The sequence below is a fragment of the Carassius gibelio genome, chromosome B19, assembly GCF_023724105.1.
Source record: "Carassius gibelio isolate Cgi1373 ecotype wild population from Czech Republic chromosome B19, carGib1.2-hapl.c, whole genome shotgun sequence".
NCBI lineage: Eukaryota > Metazoa > Chordata > Actinopteri > Cypriniformes > Cyprinidae > Carassius > Carassius gibelio.
In genome coordinates this window covers 31,094,755-31,118,246 of record NC_068414.1, presented here as the reverse complement: position 1 = coordinate 31,118,246, position 23,492 = coordinate 31,094,755, and the positions used below count along the sequence as shown (strand labels likewise).

Here is a 23,492-nt window from a genome sequence, read left to right as displayed (position 1 = left end):
GCTGGGATTCGAACTCAAATCAGTTGAAGCATGTTGTGGTGAAACTGTAGATTACGTAAATCACAGAATCTTTACGTTTCAAGTTTTGCCTTGAAGGAAATATATGTACAGATGTAATCACAACCATCGCAAGCAAGATAGTAAACCAGAAAAAAAAAAACAATCTTACCATACTATAAGTCGTACGCTAATAAAAGAGAGAAAAAAGAATTGTGGAGAATCAATAAATAATTTATTATGTAATAATTAAGTGAATAGCATGTTATCAGAACCATAAACACAACATATAGCTAAAACACAAACACACTTAAAATTATAATACTAATTATTAGTCCAATATCTGGGTTAAATACCATTTACTCTCAAGTGAAAAGTGTCATGCATTGATAACCCAGAAAAGATGTAAACTAACTCCCATGGTGTTTGAACTTCCTGACTGGCTCAACAAAAGAAATAATGAAGCAGTCTCTGGCATCTTTTGATTTGGTGCCTGGAGAGAAGCTGAAATGAAATGTTGATCTCTCAGTAGGAATCTCAGCTGAAAGTCTTTGCTACACATCTGCGAAATTCAATATTACATTTTGCAGTGCAGTATTGTATTGTACTAAGGGGGTGATTCTGCCTTTCCGTTTCATGTCCAACCTTTGTACATCAAAATCTTGTTTTCCTGTTGGAGCCGATAGATTGTTTCATTTTCAAATATTCCAGCATGAACGCCGCTCTCGTATGAAGTCAATGTTTCTTCAAAATAATGATGCCAGATTCCATCACTCGTAGCTCCAAACCCAAACACACTCACCTGTAAGAGATAGAGTTATCAATGCATTAATAGTTTGTGAAATTGGAAAGAAAAGATTATTTTTCTCTCTTTCTCTGAATAATGATATAAGCCTAATTAGGGCTGGGCAAAAACATCAAATATGATTTTCATGCGCATCTCAACAGTAAAGGCGCTCCTGTAATTAGAAGTACATCTCCAGCACATGCGTTCAGATCAGGGTTGCCAGGTTTTCACAACAAATTTTGGACAGTTGCTTCTCAAAACTAGTCCAAAACTAGCCCAAGCGCGTTTCCAGGAGGTTCCCCGATAAAATAAAATTTTTTTGGAAGGGTTGCCTTGGTAGAATTAGCAATTTAGGGGCTAAATATCACGTTATTGGTATTGTTGCGTCGACCCACGGACATGAAAAACAACCGCAGACTTGGCAACAACTGGTTCAGGTGGAGTGACATTTACTAAACCGTAGTCTACCGACAACGAACACAAAATCGCTTTCAAAATCGACAAAGAATCGCCTGTGATTTTAAAATCTATTTTGTGTAGATTGTCAGTGAATTACGGCTCTGTGTAGTAAATGCCAACCAGTGTTGCCAAGTCTGTGGTTACTTTTCATGTCCGTGGGTCGAAGCAACAATATCAATAACCTGATATTGTGCCCCTAAAATGCGAATTTTACCAAGGCAACCCTGCCAAAAAACTTATATTTTAACCCGGGGAAACAATTTTTATCAGTGAACATCCTGGAAACTGGCAACCCTGATCTGAACGCATGTGCTGGAGATGTACTTCTAATTACAGGAGCACCTTTACTGATGAGATGCACATGAAAATCGCATTCGATTTTTTGCACAGCCCTAATATATATATATATATATATATATATATATATATATATATATATATATATATATATATATATATATATATATATATATATATATATATATATATATATATATATATATATATAGATATAGGTGCGGCCTCAATGACAGTAGTACCAGAGGCTACACAGTTTGAGACTCAGTACAAGAGTTTTACCTCGTCACAGATGTGAAGAGCGAATATCAGTGTTAAGAAACCAGTGGATGGATATAGGCCCTGCCCTCTTGTCCATTTATCATAGACATATCTTATGAATCCTGGGTGGAGGATCATCACCTGAAGACAAATGACAGAAATAAAACCGGACATTCTATTATCATGTCTTGAGTCTTCAGTATCAAGATTTCAATCAGATATTTATTAGTAAACCGTAAACCATGCAAATGAAAGCAAAAATCATCATTTGTTATTTGATTGATTTCATAAGGAGGAGGTTATGATTTATTCACCTTGTCCTTATTTGCATTGATTGTGGCTGGCACGTCGGTGTATGTTCTGTAACAGAATATGTAAAAGTTATCAACAAACAAAAGTTGTGTATCTAGTTCTTATTGTGGTATGTTTTTAGAGCAAAAAATGCTCTTCTAGCAACACAATTCTCTGTTTAATATAACTATTATGTGCCATATAGGACTCACAAAGCTAAATATTTAACCCAGGTACATATACCAAACACTTTTATTCAGAATAATTTGCAAATTAGGCACATGTCCCCGACCCAGATTCCACTCAGATGTTTGATCATGCTCATTTCCCAACAGGGAGGTGGCAGAACTTCATTAAAGGGTTAGGTCACCCAAAAATGTAATTAAGGGCTCTGCTTTACTCACCCCTGAAGTATACTAGATGTATATGACTTTCTTCTTTCAGACGAATCCAGTTGGAGATACATTAAAAATAATCTTTGACCTTTCAAGCTGTTTAATGCCACTCAGTGGGTGTTGAAGTGCATCAGTCCAAAAGACATGAAATAAAAATCACCCATCTGTATATAAATAAATAAATTAGAAAAGATAACAATTTTAGACCATCTCACACAGCTCCGGAGGGTGAACAAAGGCCTCCTTTAGTGAGTCCATGCATTTTTTTTAAAAGAAAAAATATCCATATTGAAAACGTAATAATCATTTAATCTAGTTTGCGCTCATAGTTGTAAACGAAGCAGTTCCAGGAAAATTTCATATGAGGTCAGCATCGCGCATGAACCGCTCAGAATTGATGCACGCGGAAACACAGCGGAGAGATCAAAACAAAACAGCGGTCACTAAATAGAAGTATAAAACGGAGATTTGTAAAGAAGAATGTCAGAGGATTTCATTATAAGCCAAGAGGAGGTTTTCCTTTGCCAAGTAAGGAAACTTTTCTCCTTTTGATCTGATTTACAAATGCTGTTTTTTACGAGACTCACCAGTGTAACTGGTACTGCCTAGTTTACAGTGAACGCAAGCTAAATTCAAGCGATTACGTTTTGAATATGGATATAATTTTTTTTCAGAAACACATCAATTAGCTACAGGAGGCCTTTGATCACACCCCGGAGATTTTAATGGAAGAGCGCTTTTTAATTCACGTCTTCTGGACTGAAGCAATGCAACACCTGCTGACTGCAGTGATAGAGCTTTAAAGATCCATTTTTTTTATATTATTATAATTTTTTATATAACTCTTTCGCCTGAAAGAAGAAAATCATATACATCTCTGGGGTTTGTAAAACACAGCCTAATTTTCATATTTGGTTGAACTAACCCTTTGACAAACAGACCACAGATGTTATGACAGGAGCAACTTCATTTACATTAAGGGAAGTAAATGTAACCATATAAAAGTTTTGAGCTTATGTTCTAGATTGATTCTGACTCCGTTGAACCCAAGATACCATGTGTCCTTTGTCATTGCTGTGCTGCAATAATCTTCATCAAAATCTTTGTCGTCGTACAACAATTAGGAGCAATTACACATTATTAATTTTATGTAACTTCTGTATTTTCATTAGCCTACTTAAAGGCAAAGTTGTGTTTACGCATATGTGAGTCAAACAAACAGGACCACATACCACTTATAAAACAACTATTTCTTAGTTTGTCCTTATTTGATGTTTATAAAACAACATTTAACAAGGGAGTCAAGGGAGTGCTTCAGTATTGACATTCTGGCAGTTCCGCACCCTTTACCAATGGGTAGTTGAATATGTCAAAAAAATTCATAAAACTGATCAGAGATCAGGTAAACCCATACAGACATTAGTCCATGGGGTTTACAGAGATTATCGGCCCCAAGTGGCAAGCCGTTGAAATCATTGACACAGCTATGAGGTTACAAAGCCTCATTTACTGGAATCACATGACTTTGGCACTTTGATACACTTTCCAAATCACTGATATCGAAACAAATGGTTCAACAATCAGTGACCCGAAAGCATTCAGTTCTCAGTTTCTTGTCGCTTGGTGTTTTACTTCAGTTCTTTGTATTCTTAGTGTTTTGCATGTTTTTATTTAACTACTAAACTATTTTTAGCATTAACCTACATATTAAATATGTACTTTTGGCATATTTTGAGGAAACATTACTATAAATAATAAATAAATCAAATAATTTATCATTCTCTCAGCTAGTTTACAGTCTCGCGTTTATAAATGCATGGTTAATTCTCACTGTGTGATGTGATTAGTGGTGAAGGCACTGATGAGCCACTGAATGTCCAGAATCTTAAATGGAAGAAGCACTAGATGAGTGGAGTTGTCTAAGTCCATGGCACTCTCGGGATACACAATCCGGTGAGTTGTCTTTGACCCTACATCCTTCTCATAACCTTCTGTCGGGCCTTTATTCATCCTAAGAGAAAAACAGTTTGAGGTATGCATGAAATTTCAATGAAAAGCCTTTAAGGCATCTTTTGAAAAATGGTTTAATATCTTATCCACAATATGGAATCAACTGATCTAACATAGGCATTCTAATGCTTCATTATTCTCTAAACTTGTTAACTTGAAGTTGAAGAGTGAACAGCAATCTTAAAAGCAACCGAAAAAAGTTAAATATTACCTCTTTAACTTACCTTATGACAAAGTCATGGAAATCTATGAGAGGCCCATACTTTGATCCCAGCAGGTTCCCAGAGTTTCCCACCACAGCACAGGTTCTGCAGCGATCTGGACCGGTATCTGAGTAGTGCTCTTTATCAGGGAAGAGAGAAAACAACTGATCCACCACCTCTGTGTAGTTGCCGGGATTTGATTGTAGCTCCTGTATGACATTATTAAATCAGTTAGCATCAGGATTAAGTATAATATAATATTAATAGAAGTGTACCATTTCAAGACATTTACAGTGATAAGTTGTCATTATGTTTTTATCTCCGTAATGAGGTTACAAATAACACATGCTTGTTTACTCTAGCCACATCTTTCTATGTTGGGATTGAACATCAAATTAGAATCGTTTCTTGGTTATCATCTACCCATAAATACCAGTCATATTTACATAAGAAATGGTAACATATTCAAATGTCTGTGAATAGGTACAATTGGTATTCAAGTATAAAAAAAATAAAGATTAGGGGTCAGTGGGATTTAAAAAAAAGAAAATTCAGTGATGAAGCATTAAATTGATCAAAAGTGACAGTAAAACATTTATTTTAAATAGAAATCATTTGTAGCATAATAAATGTCTCCTGAATTTTCTGTTTATCGAAGATGAAGATTTTTTGTACTATATTTTGGATCAAATAAATACAGCCTTGGAGAGCACATTAAAGCAACAAAACTAAGTAAAATAAGGTAAGTAAGGGCAATATAATTATTTTGCAGTTTTCTTTCTTACCATCCACCACCTGGAGACGTTTGCACGTAACACACTGTTGGTGCTGTTGAGCAGAACTGAAATGTTGGGGTCGTATCGCTCACTGAACCAGTTACTATTTTCTCGGTCTGTCACACAAATACTGCAATCACACTGAACTTTCTTGGAGATGAAACTGTGAGAACTGTAGGTGAAAACCAACAGAGAGTTTTGAAAGTACAGAAGTAACAAGATGGTAGTGGAGCTCAGGAGTGCAGTAATGTAGCGCTGATGTCTCAGATGTAAAACCACCATCTTTACTTCAGTGTTGTTGGAGGTTTTTGTTGTAATATAAATTGATCTACAGAGGGAAAGAGAGTGAGAGAGAGTGGTTTATATGGAGATGCTGTAGTGACATCATATAGTGACCGCTATGAATGCAATGTGCATCACTGCACTATCAAATATATTATAATATTGTGACTTCGCAATACAGCATACCCTGCTGAAAAAAAAAAATACAAATAGAAACCATCACAGAACTTGTAATGGTTTTACTGGTTATAATGGGAGTTTTACTAGTCTTATTGGTTTTAATTTCTTTTTTTTGGTGTTGTTAAAATCCTAATAGAATAGGTCCCAAAATACACTACAGGAAACCAGTGGTTAATGGTTGATAGTTTTTCAATGTTTGTAATTGTATTCATAGTGCAAGTAATGGTTTCTATTGTTTTTGTTTTTTGAGCAGAGACACAATCTTAAGCATACAGTATTAAGTGTAAAGGTATAGTCCATCCATTTATTTGAACTGAATACAATTTTGAAACTGAAAAATGGCACAACAGCTAAATGGAGTTTTAAAATGGATTTTGTTTTAAGATGATATGTGACCCTGAAGCAAAAACCAGCCATAAGTTGGTATATTTAGCCAACAAGGCATTGTTTGGGTCAAAATTGATTTTTCCTTTTTAAAAAATCATTAGTAGGCTATATTAAATAAAGATCATGTTAGATGAAGATATTTTGTAAATGTCTTTTTGTTTAGTAATATGCATGGCTAAGAACTTCAAAACATTCTCCCCCTCAGATTTTCAAATAATTATATCTTTGCCAAATGTTGTCAGCTTTAAGATGTATAATCCCCCCCCTTGCCCAAAAAAGAAAAGACCCTTATGATTGTTTTTGTGGTCCTGGAACATCCCTTGCATCTGACTGGTCAAATCGAATCGCCCTGCCTTCAGTACGAGCTTTTAATTCTGTCAGAATAAGAGTCGGTACGATCAAGTGCTGTGCTGAATATTGCCATTTGAACTATTGTCCGAAACCCCCACTCACTGTTAACTGTGCATAAGATTTGAAGCAGGAATATGTTGCTGGGCACATATTTTTTGCTGCTGCCAATTGCAAGCGGCCCCTTTAATGTGAGCAACACAGTAAGTCTACAGATCAGGTGTGTTCAAGCTTGCGGTACTTTGATGTCATTCACCAATTGGTCTGCGCAGTGCCGCTTCAAGTCGAACACATTTCTAGGCTACTGTACATCATTGAATGGTATGCCTTATTGATAAAAGCAGTGTAAGTTCCGTCGTTCTGTATAAAAGTGCAAATACTAAATTGGTTGATGTTTCTTTGATGCTTCATTATTCTTTTTATATAAAACATTACTATTAATTATTATCATGAGAGTAATGGACTCAGACCTTCAGAATGATCTGACTCTTGTTATCTTAACTGGTGGGAGGGACTTTTTTGGTTTCCCCCAAAAATCCTACTGACTTGGCATTAGAGGCAGTAATTCTTAACGCTGTCCACTGGAGGGGGCAACAGGATAAGAAATAATTTCAATCTTTTCTCTCCGTTTACATCAGTTTAAATGACAAATAAATGAATTAATTTCATTTGTACTGACAGGAATAGACCAGATTCAATTTCAAGCTGTAAAACTACTTAAAACTCATTATTCGGGCTCTCTCAAGCAAGCCTATCTCAATTTGTTGACAAACTTTCCACACTGCTGAAAAATCCAGTATAAATCAGCAGGAATAACATGCTGGTCCAGAATATTTTAGGCAAGTGCAAAAAACAGTTGTCTTTATGCAAGCAGGGAGTTTGGGGCCAAGCATTGTTTTTACTGCAGATTTCCATTTTTAACATTAATGATGCAGAAGGCCTACTAGAGTAAAACATGATTCATTGTAATATTACAATTTTGTACAGTAACTTGTAATCGCCTTCTCAATGTTATCTGAGACTTGGAATCAAATTGTAAAACTGACATGCACATCAATGCAAAACCTGCAACATCCAACTGTGCAAATCTGTTTATAGATTTAACACCCAGTCCTGAACCTATAGGTGCATGTTCCGAGTTCAGCTCCAACACATTTGCCTGGACATTTACAGGGATCCTGAAGACCTTGCTGATAGCTGGTTCAGGTGTGTTTAATCAGGGAAGCTGAACTTTGCTGAACGGATATCGGCCCTTCAGGAGCGGAGTTTGAAAACGTATATTTTTCTCTCCGTTTTGGCCTTCCGTCCACACTGAGACATCGTTTTAAGTCACCGAAAACATAGCTTTTGGAAAACACTCTCCAAAGCGGATAAGTTTGAAAATGCTGTCTTCGCGTTGTAGTGTCGACTGTGAAAACGGAGGCTTTTGAAAACGATGACACAAATTTAGTCATGTGACAGATATTTTACCAATAGATATCCATGTTTATACTGGTATTGTGCAAGTTATGTTCCATGCACTTTCACACTATTGCTATAGAGGTGTTTTTGTACACTCCTCATACAGTATCACAGTCCTGCAAAGATTTACACGCGTTCGCTATTTGCGACAAAACATGAGGACAATTGCATTATAGATCAGACATACACTCATGAGTGTGTGACCTGGAGCCTGTACCATGATGGTAGCTGAACAAATTCAGAGTAAGAGGATTAGTTTCGAGTTTACAAAACCAATCCGACTTTGTTGGTACCATGATGCTGATCATCAACTTTGTCAACTCAGGCCTTGATCCGGAGTTTGTGGAGTGTGCAGACACATGAATGTGTGACATCACTGGTGAACAGCCAATCACGAGCCTTGCACACAAAGCAAGTTTGATTCACTTCTCACGAGATTCAGAACTAAAGGTTAAAGGTTTTGCCAAAGGTCAAGAGATTGAAGAATATGAGAAATTTAAATGTCTTAAATAAAAATTATCTTGCTCTATCAGTGCAGTGTCAAGTGAAACTTAAGTTAGTTTATACATTTGAAAATATATAGTGATAGAGACTCAATTATGTAAGGTCAGTTTTTTTAAATAGTACAGTCTTTTGATACTACAGCTGTATACATTAATATTTATTTAAAATAAATGATTTATAATAACTGTTAAACTAAAATTGCTTGTGTGTAAAAGATAAATAATAATATTAATCACAACAATTATATAAATTATAAAATGACTCAGTAATTATAATTAAAGCCAGTCTTGCTTTTTTTTTTTTTTTTGCATTAGTGACCTTTAATTTGGAGCAACATAAACTGGAGTGACTGTGTCAGATATGTGTCACTTCTCTCACAACTGATCCACCTTCAGTTTGAGATCTCTAACCCAGAACATAACCTGCCTGGAGCAGGTTAGCTGTGGAGTGTGAGTTATTATAGCAATGGATGATGCTAAAAACCACTTACGTGGTACCTACAGTAAAACCCAGGATATATGCAAACTAACTGAAATTTACCTGGCTAACCAGCTAATCTAGGACGCGTGTGTGAATGGGGAGTTATTTTCGTAAATCAAATTTCCTGTCAGAAAAAAACCATGAGACCGTCTCATGTCTGTTCCGTGTGTATCATATGCGGTTAACTTTTGAGAATTTACGTATGCGCAGAAACCGAATTTTACATTTTCTGGCATTTTTGTGGATAAGGCACTTTTGGAAAATGCTAGTGTGGATGGAGAGCATTTTAAAATGAAAAAGCCGTTTTCAAATGTATCTGGATTAAGCCTAACATTAGCGCTTCACATTAACGATTAAAACGAACCCTGGCAGGTATAGGTCTCTGCAGAAAAAAAAATGGGAGTTACTAGATCAAGGTGTTTTTACACCATGATACCTGATTTGTTGATGTAATAGTGACGTTAGGTTTAAGGGTGGGGTTGGGTAACGGCGATCATTTAGATTGCATGATTCAGAAACACCCAGCAGTTTGAAAACACCCATATAGTGATAAACGCCCACTTTTGCTCTGCAGAGACCTAAGTCTCAACCCTGGTGCTATTGATGTCTTGCCGCCAGCCAATCGCTGCACTGCTGATCGTGGTTTCGAGAATTGATACATAGACCCTTTTAAACCAAACCATGAACCAGCAATTATCTCAGGGTACTTGAAAAGGACACTTTTTAGTGAGGAACGGGGCACGTTTCCCATGAAAAAAAAGATCGAATGAATCGAACCAAGTGTGAATGCATTCCTTCTGTTTGGCAAAAATAAAAGCTTGTACTGAAGTCCGAGTGAGTTGACCAATCAGATGAAAGGGGCGTTTTAGCACCGCCCACTTGTGCGAATGAAACCTCACAACTAAATCTCGTGTATGTGAAACTAAACGGAAAAACGAATACCCGAGCCATCTTTTAGTTCCTCGTAATTCCTTTCCAAATAGGAAATTAAATGATCAAAACGTACACGGACCATGACCTGAAACTATTTTGTTATCAGCAATCTTCAAAATATCATCATTTGTGTAGAAGAAAGTAAGTCAAATGGGTTTGTAAAGATATAACCATATGTGCCGTTCATACGGGACACCTCCTGGCCAGGATTTTTATATTGCCTAAAACAACCAAAGTAGTTTGACCAATCGCTCATTGTCAGGTGATGTCACACTTGTGGAACACGAAATGCATTATGGGTATAGCCGCCATTTGTAAGGTATCAATGCTAGGGTGTTCAATTGGGAGGATTGTGTTGGTCTTAAATGTGGTAAAATGGTACGTTCTTGTTGTGTGATAGGCTGCATATCTAGTCTCATGACAGAACGGGTCACGAAGCTCAGATGCTGAAATTAATGCAAGCGTCATGCGCTTCAGTCTATGTAGTAAACAAACCCGCACGTCTCTGCCATTCATTCACCTAGAGACGCGCAGAACACGGATTCATATTTCAAACAACTTTTGAGGCTTAATATTACAGATACTGGTCCATATGGAGATTTGATTTGATTAATTTATGCTTACTTTGACAAATTCCATAACTCCATATTAAAATGTAAGTTTCATTTTCATGACTGGATTTTAAGATTCCGTCCTCGTTTTCTGCTTCGCGGAAATCATAGCGCTGAACCGGGTTTGAACGGGACCTCGGAACTACCGGTACTTAAAGAAACCTGGTACAGTCACATTTAAATTTTTTTAGTACCGACTTGGTACCGAAGTACCGGGTCTTTTGACAACACTATTACCATAAACAAGATAATTTACAATGTCTAAGTATGAGGATGAAGGTAGAAATGCGGGGTCAGCACTCCAACATAATGCAGTCAGCTCATATGGATCTATGTTATGCAGTGGCGTAACGAGCCAACACCGGGCCCTTAAGCAGCATTATCAAGGCGGGCCCCCCTACTACAACACATACTACAACCAAAAAACAAAAAAAAAAACAGCTGGTGTCGGCGCACCATAATAACACATTGTTACCGTTACGGTCACTGCTATATACACATAGGCATAGGTCCAAATACATAAAAAAGATGCTCACTTAAATTATAGCTGCATTTTCCGGGCTTTCCTCTGTGCGAAGTTGTCGATCATATCCTTAAGGTCCAGATTGCGCGCACGGGCATTCTCAGTTGACAGTATTATATGGCAAGTCCAGAGAGACGACTCTGTCCCATTGAGCTCCTGAGATAGCTTTTTATCAGTTTTAGTTTTGGAAAAGAACGCTCTGCAGAGGCCACTGTCACTGGGATGGTCAGAAAAATCATGAAAGCAGTGCAAACCACTTTTGTGTTTATAATTTGACGACTCCATGTCTGTCTCAAGTTCAACGTTTTTTTTACTGTTTTACACGCAATGCCATGTTCACCTGGGGATTCCCCAGTTCCAATTAGAAACAAATTACACCAAATTTATCATTGTTCGTTTCAAAAAATTATTTAATTTTCAGTCAAATATGCTTTTGTCATTATTTATTCAAATCAATTCGCAAAAAATTTAAATGCGATCAAACTAAAAGTAGTCAAATGCGATAGGGGGACCCGGCTGTCAATCAAAATCTTCCAGTAACGTGGGCGGGCCCCTGATTGGTCCGGGCCCGTAAGCAACCGCTTACCCTGCTTACCGATAGTTACGCCTGTGATGTTATGAATGGATGACAATTTCTCCATATAATGGTCTCTGGCATCTTTATTGAATTTATCTCGGTACGGCCTTTTCTCAATCTTCCTTTGCTTCTCCAGGTTTGCGAGTTATATTTACTTATTATCTAGATAGTTATCTGTACTTATTTTAGTTATTTATTCTATTATTTACTTATATTCTTGTAATCGTGGTTGTTTCAATGGCGCCGCGGTGACGTCACACACAACAAAACCACGTGTCTGACAAAGAGCGATAGATACGGTTGGTCTGGGAAAACCCCGTCACGTGATGTGAATTTAGCCCGTGGGGGAAAACATTGCGTTGGCGCCAATTACACGGGACAATCATGCCGAAGAGTTGCGGTGTCGTTTTCTGTAGCCTACCGCCAATAAATTAACAAATTATGAATTGAAGTTCTACATCCTTCCTAATAAACATACAGAGCCGGAAAGGATGACAAAATGGCTACAAGCAAGTTGTGAGGATGATCAAGGGAAGTTGTGGAATCCAAAGATGTGTGCAGTCGGCATTTCATCACAGGCAGGCTATTAACATCGTGTTCACTATTAACGTTATCAAAAATGTGTAGTGTTGTTTCAGAAAGTGGCATGCATAAATAGGCTTATCATTCTACCTGAAGCAAAACTTACTTAAACCCACTTAAAAAAGCGTGTGGACACGTAACAACTTAGTTTTGTGTCAGAACTTTTACACTTTCATTTATAAATCCACCCTGTCTGTGTTTGCAAAACGATTGAATCGCGGAATCCAGTCAAAAATAGAACTTGCTGTATAAAGCAGAACGTCACGGAATTGGGCTATTTTTGAATGAATACATCTATTTTAGGGCTGTAAAATGAATCAAATATCGATATGGACTAGTGTATATGAATATTAAAGTTAAAAGAGACTACAATTGTACTACGTGTCTCTGGGAATGAGTGCTCAATATGTGCATTTTTGTCATTCAAATACACACGATGTTCGCAGTGTTTTCCCTCACGCCGTCTCCGCCCTCGCCACGCCCCCGCTATGACTAGATACGACTGTATGTATAATATGAAGAATATTCGACCAAAGTTACGCGTGAGAAGTTGAGAGCTACAGATCATTACCAAAGTAGCGCGAGAGCAATTCGAAAGCCTTGTTCTTCCTTCTATAGCTCTCGTGAATGTCATAAGATCGATCTCCAAAACTGCAAACAGCCAAAAACTGGATATTTTAGGCAATATATAAAATATAGGCAATAAAGTCCTGCAGCTGCCAAAGGGCGCGTCCCGTAAAAATGGCTCATATTGTCACCCTAGTCCAATGAGACTCTTTGAAACAACACGCACAAACAATTTCCTAATTAAATTCCTCTGTAGCTCATACTGACTTACTTTGGAAAGATCCTTGTAACGTCAGATGTATTTCACAGAATCCTCGACATATTGCCGCTGCGTCGAAGCTTGGTTTATTAGACCGATCAATGCGGAAGACTGCTGAATATGTGTATGACTACCGTTACCTGAGCTTTATTTATGCTTTAGCAGTAAGGAGGGGTTTGTATGTGACTGCCTCCCTCTGATAACGCCAGGTGTTCTGACGCACAATGCTGCCTATCAGTTTACGCTAGCAACACTGTATCCTACTACTCTTAGTTCAGGTTTGGGATAGGTGTTTATGAAGCACTTTTCGCTATCGAATTATGCGACCATCTGTTTTAATGGGAGGTGGCCGATTCTGGTAGTCTAGATCTCGTGGTTTCATTAGGGCACATAATGCATTATAAATGACAATTTGCGTAATTCAGCCCACTAATAACGATGACTGGAATTGAGAACCGCTTCACCATATACGCACGCTCACACACACACACACGGTGAAGCGGTTCTAGTTCCAGTCCTCGTTATCCCCTGTTCTGACCGCACATGTTTTAGGTCTCTCTTATGTTTTATTCGACAGTAGCCAAGTGCCCTGCGAAATGAACATCAAAGGCTTCCGCCATGTTTCCAGTTCGAAGCGAACGTATGTGTTTCTTTCAAAGTGCATCGAAGTGTGCGAGACGTGAATTTAAAAAAAAAGTAGGCTATTTATTTACCGAAGTATATGATCTCACACTTGCCCGTGTGTGCAGAAGTTGGATGTAGAAGTGGCTAAATTCAGCTGGAAAACCGCGGACTTGGCAACTCTAATCACCAGTTGGAGTGTTTCAGCGTGAAAACATTCCAGATGCAATGGACGCATCATTTGCATTGATGGAAAATTATAAAAGAAAAAAAAAAAATAAGAATACAATGTACTGCATAAATAGGGGGAAATATGTATTACCTCAGCTATTTAGAAATTTGCTCTGCATTGTGATGTGGTGGTTAGAGTAAATTTAACAGACCAAATGTTTGGTGTTTTAATAATAATAATAATGAATATTCTATTATGAACATTCCATACCTCAATATTCCCCTTGATGAGGCTGTTTCCACAAAAACCGACCTCAAAGAACCTCACAAAGCCAAAATCCACTAAAGAGCTGAAATTGCTAAAACTTTAATCACAGACTTGTTCAAATGCAAAGATGATGTCATGACCATAACACCTAGAGAGCTGAGCAGCGAGATGAACTTGGTTAACGCTGACAATGGGACAATATATCCACATCTACAATGATCAGCATTACCCCCAGCATTTCCACTGCACACGTCTACGGCGCGTGGCGGTTCCGACGCGGCTACCGGAGCTGATCGCGGTCACTCTAGTCAATGCTCGTGTTTACACCGGACGCGCCTCCGCACTTTTCAAAAGCGTCCCAGAAGCGCGTCTCCGCGCCGCTTCGCTAAAGATTGGCGTCTAGTCTAGTTTTGACGCATGCCGCGTCCAAACCGCGAAACAAATACAAAATAGAAATCCAAAAATCATGTACATTTCAAAACACCCTGTGCGGACTCCCAATACTTCAAATTAATAGATGACGAGAGGTTAATCCTCAAAGTTGAAAACCTCACAATATTATATGGCACCAGATCCTTTTTATAAGGACAATTACAAAAAGGACATGATGTGGAGTTTAATTGCAGGAGTTGTAGGAGTGGAATAAACATAATTAAACAGGAAAGCTTATTAACATTCAGCCAACCATTTTAGAACACACAAAAATCAAGAAAAACAATGTTGGACTATACACTAGTGTTGGACAGGCAAATGACGTGGTCTCGCGAATCCTACCGCTGCGCTTCTGATCTGCTTCTGGTGTGAGTTGGCACCGCGTGGAGGATGCAACAAAACCTCATCGGAGCCGTAACGCGCCGTTGACACAAGCCGTGAAAATCGGGCTTATAGAAAAGTCATGCATTTCATAAGGGAATATGGAGATCATTAAAAAATATATATATATATATATTTAAGTTGTTTTGAATTGCAAATGTATCTTTGTATGAAAACAACAAAACAACATTGTTTTTGTTTTAAAAATAGAAGTAAATTATAGCACTCTTCGCAAAAGCCTGTCATTATAAAACAAGGAAGTTAATCCACTATCTCAGGTTTCAGTCTATCTTAAATGAAATCTTGTCATTTTGTTTCCCAGTGGTGATTGTTTCCTTAATGTTAAAAAAAGCAAGGCAACGAACAGCTTTAACAAATATTTATTATTCATGTTCAAATAATTCATGTTCAGAAAGTTCCAGTTCCTCTAAATTTGTTCCTCTTTTAGTAATTTTTTTTAACATAATCAGTAGATTTAAAGGTGATTTGGCAGATACAATTACTGTCGAAATTTAACATTCCTAAAATAATAATAAAAAAAAAAATTATCCAGATGTAGAGGATCCAGTCAAGTGGCAGATAAAATTCAGTTGAAGAGATGGAAAGATTAAACCCAATCATAGTCTCAAGGAGCATTCTGTAGCGGTTTATTATTTCAGGTCAATCAACACTGTTGAAGTATATGAAACAGGTTATTTTTCGAACACAACTTGTCCACACAATTTTTAATGTTTTATGCTGGTCTAAGTTTCTATAAAGGTTTGTTATATCACCATGCCAAACCTTCAACAGGATGGTTTTGAGGTAGATTTATTAGTCTAACAGTCCTTGCTTAGTTGACAACTGTGTCTTAAAAGTTAACATGCCAAAAGCTAAGTTTGAGAAGACCCAATATCTCAAATCTCATTAAGATATCTTTAATACTTTTTGAATTAGAGATATACCATCTTTGGTGAAGAAGAATAAAATGTGGAAAGGGTCTTTTACTGTTTTTTGAATAATCACCATTGGCATATAATGCAACAAAGACTGCTAAAATCACCAAATTTAGTTCACAGACCTGCCAACCTCTGAGTAACATTATGATTCTGTCATTTCTGACATCATTTGACCCCTCTAAGTGTGGTTGTGATTCACTCAGTAAATATCCATGACGTTTACGTGTAACAGGGCGGAGAGAGTGAGTATAGATGAAATATATCTCTGAAAATGAAGTCCTTAAACAATAACAGGATTGTTCTTATCTTAGCTGTTGCTTGATTGTGAAACATTCTGTTTCTTGGTGGAGTTCATTGTTAAGACATGATGAGTGATGAAGGAATGATTTTTCAATCATCAAAAATTGCCTCAATCAAATTGAGCTGAACAGTGTCATCATATGGCATTTTTAGGGAGGCAGACGATCATTAAGGTAAGAAATGTGGGGGTCGGTATTTACCTTTAAATCTCTCAAATAGCAGATCCCTTCATACAATGTCCAGTGCAGCAAATCAAATTAAATATAGTTTAAGACATACCCAAGATGCGTCACTTTTGAATGGGGAAAAATGCAAGGCTCAATATGACCGCTCAATCAATAACCTGGCTCCTGAATGAAATAGCCAATGACTAATCGGTAAAGTCAGAGCTCTGACACATGCTCTCAGGTCTGCTATACGCGCTGGCTGATCCAGCCTGAGAAAAACCTTTTTATAATGCTGTATGTGCAATTTATGACACAGTTATTGTCAGATTAGAGAACAGTTTTGGAGAATTTTATGTTTCCCCATTCAAAGAGATGGGAGCTGTACTTGGATGCCTGAGAGGCGTTTCAAAGATGGCCACAGAGTGACATGACTTGTCTTAAAGAGACTTTGATATAATTCAAGGACTTTGACGTAATGCAAGCACGTTTTGCAGATCACACATTCATTTTTAATATTGGTTATAGCTCATAAAATATTTTGCCTTGTATGTGTCCTTTTCTGTCCTTGAAGTACATAATATTTTTTTCTTGTATATTTCTTGTTCTCCTCAAAAAAAAGGGCTTCTTTAAAGGAGTTCACCCCAAAAATAAACATTTGCTAAACATATACTCACCCTCAAGCCATCCAAGATGCAGATAAGCTTTTGTTTCTTCATTAGAACAGATTTTGAGAAATTGCTCACCAGTGAATCCTCTGTAGTGAATGGGTGCCATCAGAATGAGAGTCCAAACAGCTGATAATAACATCCCGATATTCCACACCACACCAGTCCATCAATGAATGTCTTGTGAAGCCAAAAGGCGTTTGTGTAAGAACAAATAATTAAATCATTACATTATTAAATCATTCATAATAAATAATAAAGCTTCCTCCAGTGAAAAAGTATGTCCCCTGTTGCCCTCTCATATCAAAAGCATGTATTTGTTTAAAACAGTCTTGTCTCTTTTTGCTTGACCTCTGCACATTTCTCTCCTGAGTAGGATGAGATGACTATTTCACTAGAGAGAGAGCAAAATTATAAATATAAGGCTCATATTTTAGCCAGAAGCAACAGTTTGATATTCAAAGTCTTTTACATACAATGTTTAATGAAATGTAACTAATACAGACACATTTTTAAGTTTGCACATTTGATTTGAATATTGGCTAGCCCATAAAATATATTGACATTGACATGCATGTGCATTTAATGAAAATAGCAAAAACAAAAAAGGATCTTGCATGTTTTCCTTACAAAAGCCAGAATGTCTTTTAACTCTTTCTTAAAAGGAAACTGAGAAACAAACAACAAACTCCAATAAAATGTCTTAAATGTCTCGCATACAATGCACATGCTCTTCGTCTTACGTTCGGCCAGGGCACAACAGATAACTCAATCTGACTGGTCATGTCACCAGTCTTCAGCTCTAGCTCTTTGAAGTATTATAACAAGGCTCATGATATCCAGTCTATGATATAATACTATCCTGTGTATACAATTTAGCATTGCTGGGAAACAAAATGCCATTTGTGTACAGCACTTTAAAGTACAATTTTGTTTCTTTTTTTTCAAATTATGAATCAGTCGAGCTTGTTTCTTGTAATATTGTGAAATATTCAGCAAAGACATATTAAATGTATTGAACTATTTCAAACTAACTTCTTAATATTAACTTAGTGTAAATATTTGTATTAACATGAAAGCCATTACCAAGCATCACTGTCTTGAACCTGTGGCATGGGGCCCCCTGGTGGCCACTGTGCAACAACTTAGGGCTAGCATTGGTAATAATGTAGAATTTATTTCCTTTTCTTGGGAAATTAGGAAAATTATTTTCTTAGGATTAAGTAAATAAATTATTGTAGTTAAGAAGTTCACTGAACAAACAATATGATGGATAAAGGCATTGTTTGAATGCTTGCAAAGCTTTGCATGATCCATGTAGTGCTTTGCTTCTCCTGAATAGGGCAGTAAAACAAATGGACAGAAAATTAAGTAATAATATAAAAGCAGCAAATCAGCATATCAGAATGATTCCTGAAGGATCACGTGACTCTGAACACTGGAGTAATGATACTGAAAAATATGCTTTGCATCACAGGAATACATTTATTTCTTGAGATTATTTTAGACATTTAAATAAACACAGCATTGACGACAATTAGAGACTTATTTCTACAACATTTAAAAATTTAACAACAGAACTGTATTTTACCTTACTGTTGCATTTATGGACTGCCAAAGGTTTACGGTGATTTTCAGTGACGCCTCAGAAGTTTACAATATCAAATGGGTTGTGATGTTAAATTAATTTTACAAAAGAATGTAGTCAAGCTTAAGTCATATGACTCTCTTTACTGACACTTATTCTTAACGCAATGAACAAAAACCTATCTTTTTCGAAAGACATTGACATACAATTCACATGTTCTGCATGTCAATGCATTTACGTGGCTCAGCCACAAATGCACATATTTACATGGGATATTAAATGGGACAATATCCCACTTGCCCTGAAGAGCACATTGTTCTCCTTACAAAACAAGCATTGACCTATTCTTTCCAGTAATTTTACAACCAATAACAAAAGAACATGACTCGCATTCTATTTTAATGTACACAAGGGCTTAGATGTTTATTTAATGCAGTATATATGATCCTTCACAGAAGAAACAGGTCAAGAGAACCATGCGATGCTTTTGAAAAAAGAAAATACAGACATAAGTACACTGTTCCCTATTTTGTTGGTCACTCTCGATGTCACGTCAGTGGCCGACGAATTGGGACATCGTTTCGATTGACCAATCTACTTCAAGTGTAAACTAAATGCGCCAATGCACATTGGCATGCAATCATTGCATCCAGCTCCCACTGATCACAGCATGAGTATATTAAGGCAGCAGGTGAAATGCATACCAGCTTTTTGCTTTAGAGCAGAGCGACAAGACTGTTTTGCTCCATCCAAGTGTTTTTTAGTGAGCTATGAGTTCAACACACTTTTGGAAGCTTTTGGTGTTGGTGGTATGGGCGCTTCAGCGGTGGTCGTTACTGTGTCGAGTGGTTTGCGCACTTCAGGTTGCACTACCCCCTGTTGTGCTGTGAGCAATAAACATGTGCGTCTTTGTAAAGACAATGCCGTAGGCTATGCATCAGTTTTCATTTATACTTTCTATGTCATTGTCCACATCGATGTGCAGTACAAATGCACACCCATAGTCTGCAGTCTCCACGGGCATGTTGCTGGTGTATCCTGCAGTAAAATGACAAAAGCCAAAGGAGGAGAAATATAGCTGTAAAGGTAGCAAATAAATAACAAATTATTATTTAATATAGGAGACAACAATGGAACAGGTGAAGATGGCATTCTATCCATCTCCACGAGGACTTGTACCATGGCAGATCAACATTGTTTGTCACTGACAACTACTGATGTATATAATATTATGTGTAATATTATATTACTCCTGGCTTGTGGCGCCTTGCTGACAGATATCTGTAGAGCTGTGGGCTAGGCAACCCCCAACACGTTTGCTAGATTCTATAGCTTTCCTGTAGAGCCGGTATCCTCTTGTTTTCTCACCTCAATCAGGTAGTGGCACCCGGTTAGTGTCAGCTTGCTAAAACTGCTCCAGAGTGTCTGTACTGTAGACCCAGTTGAGATCCTCCATCACCTTTGGCAGTCGGACGCAGTGGAACGTCCTGCTCTATGCCTTCACGCTGAATCCTTGAGAACCTTTAAAGGCTGGGTCCCATATTGCGACCTACAGTAAGTGCTACTCATATGTGTGTAGTCCACGGTAAAACCATTAGAGCCTGTGTTTCTCCAGCAGACTTCGGCCTTCCAAGAGGGTTACAATCACCTCCAATTTCTCCATACACATGTAAACAGATGCTATATGTGTATTTGGTTCCGAAAACGCTTTTAGGAAGGATGGGGCTTCTGCAGCATCCCTGTTCCCAGTGGAATGGGTACGTTTTCCCAGTGTTCTCCAGTCTCACTCGGTGTCATAGTGCTTTGACAATGGTGAGTGGAACTACTTATTCTGATCCTCGGCTTGCACCAAATAGGTGTGCAGGCAGCTTGCTCATGGCACTGGAAGGGGCAGCACCCATGGCACTTTGGAATGGAATTGCCCATGGCAATTCATCGGTCACCGACGTGACATCAAGAGTGACTGACTGTGATCAGTGGCAGCTGGATGCAATAATTGCATCCTGATGTGCACTGGCTGATTTAGTAGATTGGTCTATGGATGTGATATCTCAGTTCGTAGGTCACCTATGTGACATCTCCGTTACCTCCTTCAGGGAATGAGGGTTATCATACGTAACTGAGACGTTTTCTTACTTGCTTATTTAAAGTATTTTTTTGTGAAGTTTAACATGATATTGTCTGGCCTGAGTCTGTGTTAAATGGTAAAGTTTTAGAGCACTTAATAAACTACTTTTTTTTTTCTTTCAGTTTCATAAGTGTTGCTCTGGATAATAAAAATGGTGCTCAGCATAGACAGGAAAAGTTCAATGCATTGCAGCTTGTTTATGTAAAAAAGGCCTATAGCTGTCAGCATTTAACATTTCCTACAGTATGAATGTACAGTTCAATTGCTCTTGGGACTTCTGCATACTTGAAATGTTTCTATTTTTTTCTTCTCAACCAGAGTACTTGTTATAAAAAAAGATAGTTCATCCCTAAACAAACATTCTGTTCAAAAACTACATGACCTTGTGACTGTGAATCAAAAAATACTTGTTTTTCTTAAGAATGTTCAATCAGCTTCTTTAACACAATGGAAACACAGAGTCTCCAAATCATAAAAAAATTAAATAATAATATTAAGTGACTCAATTTTTTAAATCTTCTGCAGCCATTTTGGTTAGTTCCTTAGAATGTTACGGCATACTGACCTGGGACAAATTTTCTCTGATGATATTTTAGCAATATTGCTCAGTGTGTTTTCCATTGTTTTGAATAAGAACTAGCAATACCGGTGTAACCCGTTGCATCACTCTAGAATGAGATTCTGACTCAACTGATCAGGATGTATGGGAGCAATGGTGTGACGGTATAGTTCATGTGCAAGTTCGTAAGGAGGATTTGAGACAGCAGTTTTTAATACAACTACTAAAGATGTGAAACTTGCTCCAGAGAAAGATGCATTGCAACATCAACTAGACACTGTTGGCTCACTGTTCACTCATCCACAATTAAAGAAGTACCCATCAACAGGAACAAGGAAAAAAAAAACAACCTGCATAACGCATTGAACTTATCACTTGTTCTCATCCACTTCTTCTGAATTAACAACAGACATAATCACAAGACTTCAGATCTTTCTCTTTCAACTGCATACTAACTTGTTAACATACTTTACAAAGAAAATCCTGGGAAAATATACCCACTTAAATCAACATATGACTAAAAACAAAAATAAAACAACTGAATGTTATACATGCATGTCATCAAATAATCACATAATCTGATCCTTTTTTCTTAACACTAAATCCCCAAAGTTGATTGAAAGGATTCTCCACCCCAAAATGAAAAATTTGACACGAATCACTTACCCCCACCTCCAAGTCGTTCCAAAACAAAAGAAAACAAAAATAACTACTTTATTCAACAATTTGTCTCCTCTGTGTCTCTCTGAATCACCATAGACCCATTTTGGAGAATAAGAGCTGAACCAAAGACTATAGAATACGCTTATATACAGGTGCTGGTCATTATATTAGAATATCATCAAAAAGTTTATTTATTTCATTTATTCCATTAAAAAAGTTAAACTTGCATATTATATGCATTCATTACACACAGACTGATGTATTTCAAATGTTTATTTCTTTTAATTTAGATGATTATAACTGACAACTAAGGAAACTCCCAAATTCAGTATCTCAGAAAATACAAAGAAATTAATGTCAAGAAATCTTGGCCAACTAAAAAGTATGAACATGAAAAGTATGAGCATGTACAGCACTCAGTACTTAGTTGGGTTCCTTTTAAAGGGTTAGTTCACCCAGATAGCAAATTTATGTAATTAATAACTTACCCTCATGTTGTTTCAAACCCGTAAGACCTCCGGTTCGCGAACGAATCATTCAGTTCACCAAATCGAACTGAATCGTTTTAAACGGATTGCATCTCTAATACGCTTTAATCCACAACTTTTTTAATGTGGCTGACACTCATTCTGAGTTCAAACAAAGCAATATCCCCGAGTAATTCATTTACTCCAACAGTACACTGACTGAACTGCTGTGAAGAGAGAACTGAAGATGAACACCGAGCCGAGCCAGATAACGAACAAAACATTGACTCATTCACTAAATCTAAAATATCTTAAACTGTGTTCCAAAGATAAACAGAGGTTTTACGGGTTTGAAACAACATGAGGGTAAGTTATTAATTACATAATTTTGCTAACTGGGTGAACTAACCCTTTAATGCAGCAATGCGTTGTGGCTTGGAGGAGATCATTCTGTGGCACTGCTCAGGTGTTATGAGAGCACAGGTTGCTCTGATAGTGGCCTTCAGCTCTTCTGAATTCTTGGGTCTGGCATATCGCATCTTCCTCTTTACAATACCCATAGATTTTCTATGTGGTTAAGGTCAGGCGAGTTTGCTGGCCAATTAAGAACAGGGATACCATGGTCCTTAAACCAGGTACTGGAAATTTTGGCACTGTGTGCAGGTGCCAAGTCCTGTTGAAAAATGAAATCTGCATCTCCATGAAGTTTGTTAGCAGCAGGAAGCATGAAGTGCTCTAAAACGTTCTGGTGTATGGCTGTTTTGACCTTGGACTTCAGAAAACACAGTGGACCAACACCAGCAGATGACATGGCACAGCAAACCACTGTGGAAACTTTACACGGGACCTTAAGCAACGTGGATTGTGTGCCTCTCCTCTTTTCCTCCAGACTCTGGAACCCTGATATGTCTGAACCACTGAGGAAATGCAAAATTTACTTTCATCAGAGCACATAACTTTGGACCACTTAGCAG

General features: G+C 37.5%; 1 protein-coding gene across 1 annotated transcript; it reads right to left on the bottom strand.

The window, feature by feature from the left end:
• Window positions 1–210: 210 nt before the first annotated feature.
• On the bottom strand, window positions 211–13,335 carry LOC127979415 (CMP-N-acetylneuraminate-beta-galactosamide-alpha-2,3-sialyltransferase 1). The gene is made up of 7 exons (XM_052584864.1): window positions 13,183–13,335; window positions 5,486–5,804; window positions 4,722–4,909; window positions 4,319–4,498; window positions 2,116–2,161; window positions 1,823–1,942; window positions 211–799 (listed from the first exon to the last, which is right to left on the bottom strand). Exons 2-7 carry the CDS (start codon window positions 5,756–5,758, stop codon window positions 632–634), a joined length of 975 nt encoding a protein of 324 aa, XP_052440824.1. The 5' UTR covers window positions 5,759–5,804; window positions 13,183–13,335; the 3' UTR covers window positions 211–631.
• Between the last annotated feature and the right edge of the window lie 10,157 nt (window positions 13,336–23,492).